This window comes from Engraulis encrasicolus, chromosome 7 (assembly GCF_034702125.1).
Source record: "Engraulis encrasicolus isolate BLACKSEA-1 chromosome 7, IST_EnEncr_1.0, whole genome shotgun sequence".
In the NCBI taxonomy this organism is placed as follows: Eukaryota; Metazoa; Chordata; class Actinopteri; order Clupeiformes; family Engraulidae; genus Engraulis; species Engraulis encrasicolus.
The window spans coordinates 47,951,308-47,966,138 of NC_085863.1; the positions used below are offsets into that span (position 1 = coordinate 47,951,308).

Below are 14,831 nucleotides of genomic sequence, written 5' to 3' on the forward strand. Positions count from 1 at the left end.
AACGAGACATTACACACATCTTTGCACATATGATAACACACAGCACACACTTACATACATTTAGCAATTTAGATAGAGACCCGCACCACCACACACACACAAAGTTTAATTAACTTTTAAGCTGCCAAGTGTCTGTGCATGTAGCATACTTTGTGTAAGTCTCTTCACTCTTCACATCTTATTTTCACTTGCACAGGCATGATAACGGCCGTGGGCTTGTCCAACCTCCAGAGTGTGGACCTCAACTCCTCCAGGAACCTCTTTGTGTTGGGCTTCTCCATGTTCTCGGGCCTCATGCTGCCCAGCTACCTGGACGCACACCCAGGAGCTATCCAAACAGGTCATCTTGATAGTCTCAATTCACCTGCTAATTTACCATGTCTTAGCTATTTTGGAATTGTAATTATTTAAATAACGTTTGATCTTTTTTGTTTTCAAGTGTTATCCTTTTGTATTTTATGTGAGGCTTTTTTAAATGCTGTAGGCCTACCCCGTACGTGGGTCATTGACGGCTTTAGTAGCTGAAGTCAGGGGTGATCATTTTTGCTTTCTATATAAATTAAACATGTTTTACAACTAAGTAATGTAATAGTCCAACAAGGAAGAACTCGCAGGAAGGAACCCCCTTCACACAGTAGTGACATTAGCTGGGATCGCACCACTCTGACGCCTGCTTCTAAAAACATCAGTGACCGATATACATATGATATACTATATAAATAAAGCTTGACTTCACGAAATCATAAAAAGGTCAGTTGGTGATGGGGGAACTATGACGATATCAGTCATGTTGTTAAGCCATGTTCTTCCATAGTTTCTATAGTCTGAAAATATTAGTGTATGCACAAACATGATGCCGTATGAACCTACAGTTCATGTCAAAGCAAAGAGCAAAGGAGCAAGTGGCCTTGGGTCGTCTTCTCATGAACTTTGTGTGCCTTTGCAGGTGTCCCTGAGCTGGATCAAATCTTCACTGTTCTACTGACAACAGAGATGTTTGTGGGTGGTTTCATCGCATTTGCACTCGACAATACCATTCCAGGTATTATGCTTCGGGCATTGCATACTTTCAAGAAAATGTATTCTGCGTAACCTGGTTTATATTTGACCAGGATTTCCAGTGTTGTAAAACGACTGCAGGGCAGCTTCATGATTTACCAAGGACGCTTCGAAATGTGAAAGTAGAGCATTGTGTTACATATTACACAGGGACTTACGTACCAGTAATTTGGATTATTTAATTGTCACTAGGCTTCCCTTTGCATTCCATGGATGCGTTAACTGCCTTAACTGAAAGACACCTGTGAGGTGGGTTCAGGGATTCCAGTGTTCTTTGAGACCCAGGGATGCACCCTAATTTAAATCTCTGTCATGGCACAATACAGGAGAAGCATCATTCATGTTGTGCTATTTTTTCACAAGCTGGCATTTTCAATGTTAAAGAACCATTTGATTTATTGGTAACACTTTATAATAATGTTCCTTAGTAAAGACTCAGTAAATAATTAACTAATGATGAATAAAACATTAACACATGTATTTATTATTAACTAAGCTTTATTAATGCTTAATAAAATATCTACAAATGATATCTGCAAGATTTTACACACCTTATAACAGAGTATTTTATTCATTTACAAGCAACTTGTAAATGTTTGATAAATGTAAAATATTAACATAGCATTTCCTAGTCATTTACAAGCATTTCTTTACATTTCCTAGTCATTTACAAACGTTTGTTAATGTTTTGTTCATCAATAGTTAATTATTTATTAAGTCTCTATAATGCTTTTTTGCATCCACTATTCTAAAGTGTTACCGGTTTAGTTTCTTTAACATCATGTGATTGTATTAGAAAGGACAGGGGTTTTATCACACCCATCAAATATCGAGTCTAGTGAATGATGTACTGAATGATAAGTCTACTGAATGATATCATGTACAAACACTCAGAGCCGTTTCCCCTTCTCACAGGCACATTGAAAGAGCGCGGCCTACTGGACTGGAAGTCTGACGACGGCTCAGGTGAGAGTTCACTGGACACGTCGACCACGTACGACTTCCCCATCGGTATGGGCTGCGTGCGCCGCGCCACCTGCCTACGCCGGCTGCCCATCTGCCCCACGTTCCAGGGCTTCCGTCTGCGTAAGTCCAAGAATGATGAGCACGACTCGATAGACGCCGAGACCTTGGAGGGAGACTATCCCATCAGGGAGACCGGCACCAAGGTATAAGCTGTATATGAAGGGAAGCCGGCAGATGGGGACAAAGGGGTCAGTTATTCCAGGCCCATGGAGAGGGGTTGGGCCCAGAATTTTGTCCTCATTGCATTGTATATATTGAGAGAGGGGCCTTTGTCGCAGGCCCGGGCAAAGTTGTCAGCAGCCCTGTGTATACTAGATGCACTGCAGAACTGTGATTTGTGTTTTGATAAGACTTTATTTTTGTTTCTTTTATTGTATGTACAGGTAATATTATGTGCTTAAATTGTACATACCTAACCTTAAGGGACAGTGCAAGTACATGGTGTTACATACTTTTTTAAAACTGTACCTAATGACATAACCGGGACCTTAAAATACTGTGTATCCGGCGCTTTTCTTAGATAGCTGAACTTAGATGTTGAGCTGCACTTTCACTATGTTGATTTATTTATGAATCATTAAAAACTACCTAGGAAGATGTGTAAATGTGTATGTTCAAGTGTATTTATGTGAATGGTGATTGCCTAGTTTTGTTCATTATTAAGTCAAGTCCAGACTGTATGGTGATATTCATCTTCTCAAAATAACAAAGAAAACTTGCTCCACTTAAAAATCTGTTTTAAATTAACTATTTAATGAAATGTGTTTTACCCCTTCTATTATTACTTGATACCCTTAATATCAGTGTGAATCAGTCAGAAAGGTCCTCATCTATACCACTACAGACACCAAAACAGCTGCTTCATGTTTCTCACAATTCAGTTTTGTATGTTTTCTGATACCATTTAATAAACCACTGTAATACAGTCAAGACCAAAACATTTCTTAAGTTTGTTGTATTTATTTACTTCTCAAGTGTACAAAATTTAAATTCAAGTGATCCATGTCGTAACTTATGCATTCATTTAAGAGGTAAGCACTAAAACACAGGCATGGAATAGTACAAAGGTGCAATTCATATATCTAGTAGGAGTGAAAGTCAAATGCAAACATTTTAGATCCACATAGTTATTCTGCCACCGTGTGCTGCAGTGGGGTAAAAGAAATATCGATCAACAGTAAGTGTCAACTATTTACAAATATGAATACAAGAAAGTTGTAATTACAAAGTTGAAAAAGATTTCAAGCCATTTTACCATTAATTGAGCAATATTGTCCTGAAAAAATAGCTTAGTGTACTTTGGAATCCAATGCAGTCAGGAGAGGACAGAGCATCCAGTGCATACAGAATTAGTGTAAGAAGGGGCATGTTGCAGAAATCACATACTATGTATCAGTCATGGCAACATTGATCCCCTGACATTAATTTGAGAGGCTCTGTATCAAACATTACTATTTATAAATAACCCAGTGACATTTAAGGTACAGATAGAAACAAAACACTCCCAGTAAACAGTGATGCATAAGAGAGATCCCCTCACCCCTCTTTGCTTACTTTCAGCTATTACATACCACACTGTATATAAAAAAAGAACTCGTAATTCACTCCGCTGTTATTTATCATTTCCAAAATACTAGAGCGGATAAATCAACTCTTAAGCTCATTTAAGGAAGTGGAGTGTCTTCACTGCAGTACTCGTTGTACAGAACACCAAGTGAGCACCACTTCATCTATCACATGCGTTGCCACGGAAACCATTTTCACCAACCCACAATCCCCTGCCACGGCGAGAACCATGAAAACGTGTCATGCCTTGCCAGGTCTCTCCTCAATACCACATACATGCGTCAGCCCTACACTAGGTCAAACACCTCCCCTTGCCTTTGCCCTTTGCCTTATCTTTGTGCTCCAAATGTGTACTGTACTTACGAAGTCGTAACAGTCTTTTTAGAGGTATACTGTCACAGATGCATTCCATTCACTGCCACTGCCTTTGATTCAACAGGCATCCTGTTTTCAAGTAGAGGTCATGTTTTCTCACATAGTAGTAGGCGCGGAGTATTTGCAACCACTGTGGGGGAAGCATTTTCTGTCAAAGCTAAGCCTTTAGACTATTTTAGTGTAGCCTAGTTGTATTATGTGTATTACATTTTAGACTACTATATTACATCAAATTAATTAACTAATGTCTGTAAATGATTGTTGAAAGACAGTAATTTGTAAGGAATCATCTTGAGCAGTAATTTAGATCTTGAATACAGGATCTGCCTCATTCCTATAAAAAGGACATAACTAAGAATACATAATACAAATAGATTTTTCATTGTACACATTGAATCAGACAAAAAAAAACAGAAAGCTCAGATAAACGCACAATGTTCTGGCTGTTTAAATGTCACACTGAATGTTCTGGTTGTTAAAATAGCCTCCGTGCTGGGAACAGCTTGCAGACCCAACTACTGATAAAAACCTAGGTCAGATACAGCTATGAACTAGAAAAGACATTTTGTCTACCACCCTGTCCTTAATACCACTGATTAATAATTTTCCACATTGATTTCAAGTAGACTACACAGTGACTGCAGTTAGATACACAATATCACACTTACTTCTTTACACCGACACACAATAATATGGCAAATTCAAGGCAGTGTGTTTTGTGATATGGAAGAAAAAACAAACATGAATCTCAACACATCAAAAGAGCAGATACATACACATTGCATAGAGAAAAGAGAAAACTTTCCCTAACCAGAAACCGGCATTCACACCCAAAACACTCAGCCCCATGGTCATCCTCTATAAGCAGCTTATTTGAAAGCATTACGCCAGTCCTTAAGATTACCCCCCCAAGTCACCTCAGGGTCCCGGGTGATGCAGTACCTGTGCGTGTGACTGCAGGTAGGGGAGGCAGTTGGGGGTGTACACAGCAGGGAAGGGTAGAGACACGGCACACGTTGGAGACATGACAGCGCTGGGCATGGTCTGTTGGGGCAGCAGAACCTCCACGTACTGGCATGTCTCCGGGTCAAAAAGCATCTTCCGCTGTGGCTGTGGTTGTGCCGGGACGTCCATGTAGAAGCACCTCCCCGTCTCGGGGTCCACAAGGAGGTGTCGAGGTCCGGCGGCCTGTCCGTGTATCAGCCCAGCACTGCTACTCAGCTCTGGGTAAAGAGTACCAGCGCTGCTGCGTCTGCCCTCGGGGGCCAGCACGATAGTCTGGGTGCCGCACAGGTACTGTTGCTGCGCCTCTGGAGAGGGCCTTGTAGCATCACCGCTCCCGTCTCTCTGGCTTTCTCCATCTCCAGTCTGCTTCGGCGAGCCCTTGTGTCCCGAGCGTTTCTCTGCGTGGGAGCTCAACGATGCTCGCCGGCTATCGTCCGTGATGTGCTTCACCAATGTACCAGTTCCGGCGGATGGGATCGCCTGCGCTGACGTTTGCAGGATCATGGGACCCTGCACGTAACCCACTGTGCCTACATGCGGAGAGATGGCCTGATAGCTCAGAGCATTGGGCTTGTAGTAGTAAGCAGACATCACCTGGGTAGGGGAGAGAGCAGCCGTGAGCACAGGTGTCAGAGACGGGCTCACGAAGCTATCTCGGAGGAGCGATGTGGACGTGAAACACTGAGGGGCCGCAGCTGCCGTGGCAAAGCCGTGTACAGGTATCACCTGAGGCGGAGAGTGGCCCTCCTCGCCAGGCCCTTGCCTTTGATGAAGTTGCTCTTGCTGCTTGACAGCTGCCAAAACATCTCCATCAATCAGCAGCTTCATGGTTGCGGAGGGGGGTTCCGGTAAAGCCTGTGGCGGCCCCTCCGCCCGTTTGGCGTGTTTACATTTTGTGTTGTCACTCGGGGCGTCAAGTTTACACAAGCTTGCACTGCCGGCCATTCCTGCCACGCCACTCGGCTCAGGGCAGCTGCTGGCAGTAAACAGACTGTTTGGACTAACCTTTGTAAATCCTGTGTCGCGCTTACTCAGGCCTCCTCTGGGACCATTGTGTTGAGCGCTTAAATCCCTTATCTTCTCCACCTGGGCAGCTGGTGATGTGGGGGCTTTCTTCCCCATGTGTTTGTCCACAGATCCCAATGCACTGCCCCTCTCGCCCACTCTCCGGCACTGCGGTGCGACTACTTTTACAATGCCAGAGGGACCGCCATCCTCATATCCCAGTGGTGTGTCATCAGATCCTCGGAATGAAAGATTGTAGGTGTTTTTCACGAGGCTTCTCACATCTCTAACCACATGAACTGGTGCAATTCCTTTCAATATATCATGAGTGCTTGGGTTACCATAATGTCCTGGTGCCTTACTTTCGCCTTTTTCTGTCAGGCTTCCCACTAGGCACTCTGGTGTCAGGGGCTGAGGGCTCTCATCTGAGCTCAATTCCTGATCAGAAAGCAGACCGGAAATCTTCTGCACTGGCACGTCTGCGGTGCCATTGAGTTTATCCTTCCTGGCATCTTTCTCCCACGTTGTCTTGGCTGCTAGTTGGGTCTTGACATGCTGTTGCTGTTGCTGCTGAGGCTGCTGTTTAAGATTTCCCTTTGCCGCGCCGCATTCCTCGGGTGTGGCTTTCAGTCCGGCCTGTGAGGAGGCTGTGGCCGCCGTGCTTAGCGCTGTGCTCGTTTTCCAGGCTTTGCCCTTTGCTGAGTCACAGGATAGCTTGTCCCCCGGGCTCCAGCTAGGCAGCAGCACTGCCTCGTCCCTGGGGATTGGCTTCTCTGCTTTCTTGCCATCCGCCGCGGCGGTTATTTCTGGGCTGTCACTCTGGGACTGAAACTCGGCCCGTCCAAGTGCTGTGCGGTACAGAGGGTTAAAGCTATGCTTCATCATGGGTTTCTGTTGGGTTTTGGAACTGACACTGATGTGTTCTTTGATTGAGCCGACTGGCGCTTTCAGCGGCGGACTCTGTGAGGGGGCCCTGTGCTGTGTGGAAACAGTTGAATTCGAGTTCATTTTTGTGTCAAGTTCTGGGGTGCTTTCCTTGGCAGGCTGGTAATTTACATTTCCATTGGTTTGTGCCGCCGCCTTGAGTGGGGCAACAGCATTCTCCTGAGGCTCAGCACCCCGAAAACCCTGCTCGTGTTGCATCTTTTTCGACAGCACATTCTTTATCAGACACGAGGCGATTTTTGTTTTGCTGGAAGTCTCGTCCAGTGACAGGGACTTCTGCAGCCTCTGTTTACGTACGGCCTGAACTGACCTCTGCTCGGGCCCATGTGGCTCCTGGTGGAAGGCTGCCGGTGTGCTGTGCTGACGCAGGAAGATGTCTCGCGGGCGGCTGGGTGTCGGAGGAGCCTCCTGGGGCTGATTCTGGTCGTGGTTCTCCGTGGCGATCGCTTCTGCTGTGTCCTTCCTCTTCAGCTGTATCTGCCTCTTTGGGACCGTCTTCAGGCTGCCCCTCTGCACCTCCTCCTGTGTCTCCAGGGCCACAACGATGCACTCCACACTGCTGGCCTCGGAGCATGCTGATGTGTTGTTTTGGGTCTGCGAAAACGGCATGGGCAGCTTAAAACCGTGGCCATCCTCCACCTCTGCCGCCCAGCCATTTAGACTACTGCTGTCTGTGTAAGGCTCCGTAGAGGAGGGCCGACTGGAGGTTAGGTTGTTAACATCCAGATAATTTGTGTCTGGGCAGGAGAATGTCTTTGCTGGCAGGTTACTGAGAGTCTTGACCTCGCTCTCCGTCTGACTGAGCTTGGTGCCCATGTTGTTTTTTCCACTGCTCTGCTTCTGCGTGGCGCTGAAGTCCTTTCTGGAGCTGCCGATAACTTTGTGAGGGACCACTCTAGACCTCCAGGCGACTTGGCCGCTCTGCTTTTGCCACCTTCGCAATTCAGTGGCGCTCTGCGGCTGGTGTTGCTGCCCGGTTGCGAGGATACACTCAGAATAACAGTGCACCGGGATTCCTGACTTGCGCGCATCGCCTGTGAGTGTCGGGATGCAGCTTGCAGACGCTTTTCTATTTCTGTCCGTGAGTGACAGTTCAGTCTGCTCCACTCTGCAGCTGGCCTCCATGCCCTGACCCTCCCCCTCCTCCGGCTGGCTGTATGTGATAGGTTGGCCCCAGGACGGCCTGCCTGCTTCAGCCACACGGCTGCCGGCAACCTCTGCAAGACATGGCCCCTGTTTCGGGGGCACCTCTGTTGGCATGCTGCCACTGATTTCCCTCGCCCCGTCCCGGTTGTATTGATTTCCCTGGGGCGTGATCAAAATAGTGTCGAGGCTGGACGATGGAGGTGGTGAGCAGAAACCTGCCCTGGTGTCTGTGTCAGCATGATTGGTCATGCTGACTTTAACAATATCTCTCGATGGGGTATTAGCTCTCGGGGACGTAGAGGGCTTGGACAAAGGCACGTGACCTGTTTGAACTGCGCTGATATCTGAGTTGTGGTGGGCTGTTGGATCGAATCCCTTGTTCGTTCCCGCAAGCAATGGTGACACTTGATGAGTTAGCCTGCAGGTCCGTGCTGCGGAGAGAGAGTTGGGTGAGATGCGACATTCCATAGGTTTATATGATCTGTTCACCGACAGCGATCTGTATGAAATGTCTGATTCACTGGCCACAGGCGATGTAGCTGAGGAGCTTAGCAAAGGAAGTACAGCTGTTTTAGAGTTCATTTGTTGTAATGGAGAAGTAAATAGAGCCATGTCGCTGTCCAAGTCCCACGTAGCTTGAGCAGCTTTATTTTCACATACTTGAATATGAGATAGATGTATAGCTTTTCCACTGTGTACCTCTGGAGAAGACGAGAGAAGTGAAGTAGTCTTACTGTGCAGCTCCAGCAATGCAGGCTTAACAAAATTACTCTCTGGAAGGGGCGCAAAATGTACAGCTGCTTTGTTCTCATACTCTTCAGTAGAGGAGAGTACAGAAGCATAACTCTTATCTTTATCAGTCACAGTGTCGGGTTCTTTTACAGGAATGGGAAACTCAGTAGTTTTGTTGTCATACTTTCGTCTGGGAGGAGGTGCAGGGGGTGTGTCACTGCACAACACTGCAGCAGGGGCCGCAATCTTGACCTCAGGGCGCTCTGCACTTTCTGGGCAGGGGGGGCAAGCTTTATCCTCTTCTGTAGATAAGAGGCGTATAGCAGGCCCATTTTCACAGTCTTGAATAGGAACTGCAGCCACCACAGTGTCACAGTCAAGCTTTTGTGTATACAGGAGAGTCCCAACAGTTGCATTATCACACTCTTCAAAGACAGCTGGAGGTTCACTGTCACACTGAACAGCAGAAGCAGGACTCTTGATTTTAGCTGTCTTGACTTGACGTGGACATCCTTTGCCCACAGGGGTCTCAGGATCACGTTTGTATGAAGGAGGGGTATCAGCCTTATTGTTGTTCTTTTTGATGGGAGGCAAATACACAGAAGCTTCACTTTGAAGGGCTTCATGCCCATATTCTTGGTTATGTGAGGGAAGTACATCAGGTTCATTTTCATACTTAAGAACAGCAGTGTCACAAGTAAGATGATTTTTAGATGAGAGGCATTCGCCAACTTCACCTCCTCTCCCTCGAATAGGTGCCTGAGACACAGCTGTCTCACTGTTAAGCTCTTGCACAGAACAGTGGTGCTCCACAGTTGTATCATCACAATGTTGTCTGTAAGGAACAATTGCAGCGACATCACTGTCGAACTCCAGTACGGGAACAGGGACATGAAGCTGAGCTGTTTTCTGATTCTTCTTACGCCTGGGTGGAGGACAAGGGGCACACATCTTCACTTCAGAAGTTCTGACTGCAGGGCTGTCTGCGGTTTCTGAGTAAGGGGGGGATTTTTTGTCCTCCGCTGTGTTAACGTCTTGTACAGTCGAAAGATCCACAACAGCCTCATTGTCATACTGTTGAACAGGACCTTGGATGAGAGCAGTCTCACTCTTCATGTTTTGTACAGGTGAGAGAAATGTGGCAGCCTCTTTGTTAGTCTGTTGAATAGGTGTTGGAGACACAGCAATTATACTTTCCAAGTCGTCAATAGATGAGAGCAGGGCATACAATTCACCTCCACATTCTGATACAGGCCTTGGAGGCACAATAATTTCATTATCGAGACCCACCATAAACGGATGAACCTCGGCAGTTTCAGCATCACACTCTTGTCTGAGTGCAGGGGAGTCTTGAGCAATATCTTCAACAGGTGAGAGAGTCAAGCAACATTTACTCTCATTTTCAGAATCAGATTCTGATTCTGTTGTTTTACTATCAAGCTCCACCACAAATGGGTGAACCTCAGCCGTTTTGGTGTCACAGACTTGTGTGGGTGGAGGGGATTCATGAGCAATGTCTTCGAGAGATGAGAGAAGCACATATGCACACTCATAGTTTGATTCTGAAAGCACAGTTGTTTCACCGTCAATCTCAGCAGTTTCAGGATCACAAGCTTGTTCGGGCGTACAGGGTTCTTGAGCAATGTCTCCAATGGATGAGAGAAGCACATCAGATTCTCTCTCATATGTTGATTCTGAAGGCACATAAGATTCACTGTGAAGCTCATGTCTGGGTGCAGCAGATTCCCGAAAAATGTCACGGTCACGTTTTGATTCTAAAGGCACCGCTGTTTCACCATCAAGCTCCACAACAAATGGGTGAACCTCAGCTGTTTTAGCATCACACACATGTCTAGGCTCAAGGGATTCTTGTGCAATGTCTTCAATAGATGAGAGAAGCACATGTGCACACTCATAGTATGATTCTGAAGGCACAGTCGTTTCACTATAACGCTCAGCAGTTTCAGGATCACACGCTTGTTCGGGTGTAGGCGGATCTTCAGCAACATCTTGAATAGATGAGAGAAGAACATCAGATTCACTCTCATATTTTGATTCTGAAGTCACAGCACCTTCCCCATCATAATTAGCCGTTCTATCATCACCACACATTGGGCTGGGAGCTAGGTGTTCTTGAGCAATGTTTTCAACTGATTCACTCTCGTATTTTGATTCTGAAGGCACAACTGTTTCACTTTCAATCTCAGCAGTTTCAGCATCACCATACACTTGTATGGGTGTAGAAGGTTCTCGAGCATTGTTGCTGTTGAACTCTCCAACAGAAACAGGATTCTTGACCCCAGGGGTCGGGTCATCAAGGTGACCTGCAGGTCCTGGGCAGGGGGGACATGTTTCGTTGTCAGGGGAGTCGTCTAAGTCACTCAGAGAGGAGACTGCAGTGCAGTATGAGCCCCAGGTGTCACTGTCACTGTCTCCATCGTCAAACTCTTGTGTAGATGAGATAAGTAAAACGGCTTCGCTCTCACAGAAAGGAGAAAAGTTGGCTTTACTACCATACTGTTGTGTATATGAGAAAAGTAAAGCTGCCTTGGTTTTACACTGCTCAATAGGAGTTGGAGGCAGGCCAGGTCCGCTGCCAAACTCTGGTTCAGATGAGAGAAGTATAGATGCTTCGGTTTCACGCTGTTCAACAGGAGTTGGGGGCAGGCCAGTTTGATTGCCAAACTCTTGTGCAGGTGAGAGCGGTAAAGCTGCCTCAGTTTCACACTGTTCAGTTGGTTTGGGAGGCAGGTTAGTTTGACTGCCAATGTCTCGTTCATTCGATGAGAGGAGTACAGCTTTCTCAGTTTCATATTCTTCAGTAGGAGAGGGAGACAGGTCGGTGTGACTGCCATACCCTTGTGCGGATGAGAGAAGTAAAGCAGCCTTGGGTTCACTCTGCAGAATAGGAGAGGGCAGCAGATTAGTTGAAGTGCCAACCTCTTTCACAGATGAGGGAGTTAAAGCTGCCTCATTCTCGCACTCTTCAGTACGTAAGAGATGCAGGTCAGTTTCACCATCAAACTCTTGGGTGGGTGAGAGGAGTATAGCTTTCTCAGTTTCACACTGTGGAATATGGGATGGCGGCAGGTCAATTTCACTGCTAAACTCTTTCACGGATGAGGGAGTTAAAGCTGCCTCAATCTCACACTGTGCAGTATGAGAGGAAGGCAGTTCAGTTTGACTGCCAAACTTTTGTTCAGATGAGAGTAGTACTGCTTTCTCAGTTTCGCACAGTTCAGTTAGAGAGAGGGACAGGTCAGTCTGACTGCCAGACTCTTGTTCAGATGAAAGGTGTACCGCTGCCTCGGTTTTGCACTGAGGAATAGGAGAGGGAGGCTGATCAATTACTTCCCAGCCATATTCATGTGTAGGTGGGTGAGGCAAAACTGCTTCGGAATTGCACTGTTCAGTAGTAGAGGAAAGCTGGTCAGTGTCACTGCCATACTCGTGTACAGATGAAATGGGTAAAGCTTCCTCATTCTCACACTGTTCAGTGGGAGTCACAGCAGTTTGACTGTCAAGGTCTTGCATAGATGATACAAGTGTGGCAGCCTCATGCTTTTGCTGTCGAGTAGGATCATTGAGTTCAGAGGATCCATTGCCAACGTCTTGTATAGTCGACAGAAGTTTGGCAGCCTCGGTCTCAGGAGCTCGCTGAACAGGATTGTGGAGCTCAGGGGTTTCACTGCCAAGGTCTTGTTCGGATGCGGAAAGTCCATCAGCTTGAGGTTCTACTACAGGAACTAAAAGCACTGCCGGCTCTCCACCGCTGTTTATGAGAAATAGACGAAACCCAGTAGGTTTGGGAGCAGCAGTACTCCTGTCGTCGTCAACTACACTGTCATTCTTCTCAAACTCCTGCTCCTCCTTCTCCTGCTCCTGCTCCTGCTTCTGCTCCTGCTCGTCGTCTGACGAGAGACACACGTCCTCAAAGCTATCATGAGGAATAGAACGATCTGTCATGGCACTGGTTTAACGGGCTGCACAGATGAGTTCACTCCGGCGTTGTTTACTCCGTGTTGGAGGACTTGTGGTCGCCGACTGAAGCCTCTCACTCCCGACTATTAGTGGCAGTGTGTTAGAGAATCTGGGGGCTTTCTGGAAGACTGCGGAGAGTGAGACAGAGATAGAGAGAGAAGAGTGGGCAGGGTTACAAAAAGCCAGAGAGTGCTTTTCAAAATAACAGGACTGGCTGGAAACGTTTTTTTTTCTGGAATAAAATTGCATTGGCAACTGAAACAATAAAGAAAAACCCTACAATATCATAGTTACGTGAAGGGTTTTTGGAGCTGATAATTAAGTTCGAAATTACTGTAATACTACTTTTGCACATATGTGAAGTAGATCAAAAGTATGTTATGGCTGAAATGGCATTTCTGTTCCTCATTCAAAGCATGGGCCATACTCTATTATACCCCCTAGTGTTTACATATCATATAAAAACGTATGAGCCACGTGACAAACAAAACAGCGCCCTGTGTGTATAGTGAGCCAGGCTCCAGTTACCATAGTGCTGCTGCACAGGCATGTTGGCACATCTCCCCTGACTATGGGGCACGACATGTAACTCCATACAACTAACCTGAGCAAAACCATTCCTACAGCAATAGTCAGACATGGACTATTTCTGCACACAGTTAAAACGGGCGTCGGCATTTGACGAGAAAAGAACAGTCATCCACCTTCAAATTGCGCATGATCACACTATCTATAATAAATCTAAAACAAGAAATTAGGCCACGTACCCTCCAAAAACGGCACCAGGATTGATGGGGGGAGGTAGGGCAGACAGGGAGCAGTTGTCTTAGATGCCCCAAGACCCCTTTCTTTTTTTGTTGCCCCTCTTGAGGCTTAACCCAAGTAATGTGGTCCAGGCCCAGTGGGTGCAGGGCAGGTTAGTCGAGGCGGCTGGTCTGGATGTGGCAGTTAGCTATATAGTAGCAGGTGCTGACCAGGCTTAAGCACAGTCGCAGACACAGACAGGGGCTCGGAGAGCTAGCAAGCGAGCGTGCATGCCTCTGGAATGCGGTTAACATGGCAAGTGCAAGTCACAGTCACAGGCAGGGCTAAATTTAGACCCCGGCCAGCCCCACAACACTATCATCGGTCGGGGAGAGATATGGGGTCCTGCGGGTACTCCGGCTCGCGGGAAGTACCCGGCAAACTAAATGGCCGCCTCAAATAGCTTGCTCTTGTGTGTATATGTTTGCTGTTGTTGGGGTGGGGCGGTTGCAAGGTGGGGTGAGGAGGGGTGGGGGGTTGATGGGGTTGGGGAGGAGGTCACAGGACTCACAACATATGGTGGCCTTTAGGCACATGCTGTAAACAGCACATATAGTCCAGAGCAGTGTGTCTGGGACTGCATTTCACAGCCAGCGATAGGATGGCTAGAGAGTCGTGAGGAAAGCACTCTGTCTCCCCTTGAATAAACTGCCGCTTATCACTTAATAGCGCTCGGCTAGGCTCCGGCTCCGCTCCGCTTGTCATACTGAAGCAGGTTGTTGAGGGATGGTGCCAGAAGGCCTTGCCTTGGCTGCCATTGCATTCCTGCTGATCATGACATGATGGTGGTGATTTCCTCTGTGAGAAATGTGCAAATGGTGAGGTGCCAAATAGCTCTGGGAAAAGAGCCCAGTGTTTGGGTGTGGGTGTGTGTGCCCGTGTGCGTGCATGTGTGTGTGTGTGTGTGTGTGCAATGGGGCGGCTGTACAGTATGAATGGGCATTTAGTGCAATTTATCTCACAAGTGACAATTGGTTAGATGCTGTGAAATGCTTATGATGAATATGAGCTCTGTAGCTCCCCTCCCACACACACTCCAGGAGATCCCGTAAGTGCATACTAACACGCACAATGTTTGCTTGATAAGGGATCTAAGTTAAGCTGTGGATTGGTGGCTATTTCTGCAAAGAAACACAAGGGAATCTCAGTAACGACACACTTTAATCTGTTTGTGTTACTGTAATTAT

The 14,831-nt window shown here is 46.7% G+C and overlaps 2 protein-coding genes across 2 annotated transcripts in view; one reads left to right on the top strand and one right to left on the bottom strand.

Moving 5' to 3' along the window:
- The window catches only part of slc23a1 (solute carrier family 23 member 1), a 12,679-nt gene extending 9,669 nt beyond the window's left edge, over positions 1 to 3,010 (top strand). Inside the window, exons 12-14 of the mRNA XM_063203765.1 lie at positions 197 to 340; positions 947 to 1,042; positions 1,975 to 3,010. Coding sequence (XP_063059835.1) covers positions 197 to 340; positions 947 to 1,042; positions 1,975 to 2,234 — 500 coding nt within the window. The 3' untranslated portion in view covers positions 2,235 to 3,010. The remainder of the gene's footprint in view (positions 1 to 196; positions 341 to 946; positions 1,043 to 1,974) is intronic.
- A 6-nt stretch (positions 3,011 to 3,016) lies between these two features.
- Positions 3,017 to 13,780, bottom strand: prob1 (proline-rich basic protein 1). Its single transcript, XM_063203763.1, has 2 exons — positions 13,608 to 13,780; positions 3,017 to 12,968 (listed from the first exon to the last, which is right to left on the bottom strand). Exon 2 carries the CDS (start codon positions 12,823 to 12,825, stop codon positions 4,945 to 4,947), a length of 7,881 nt encoding a protein of 2,626 aa, XP_063059833.1. The 5' UTR covers positions 12,826 to 12,968; positions 13,608 to 13,780; the 3' UTR covers positions 3,017 to 4,944.
- Between the last annotated feature and the right edge of the window lie 1,051 nt (positions 13,781 to 14,831).

Excerpts from the sequence above, each read along its gene's own strand:
- prob1 (XM_063203763.1), bottom strand. The coding sequence starts at position 12,825 with ATGACAGATCGTTCTATTCCTCATGATAGCTTTGAGGACGTGTGTCTC.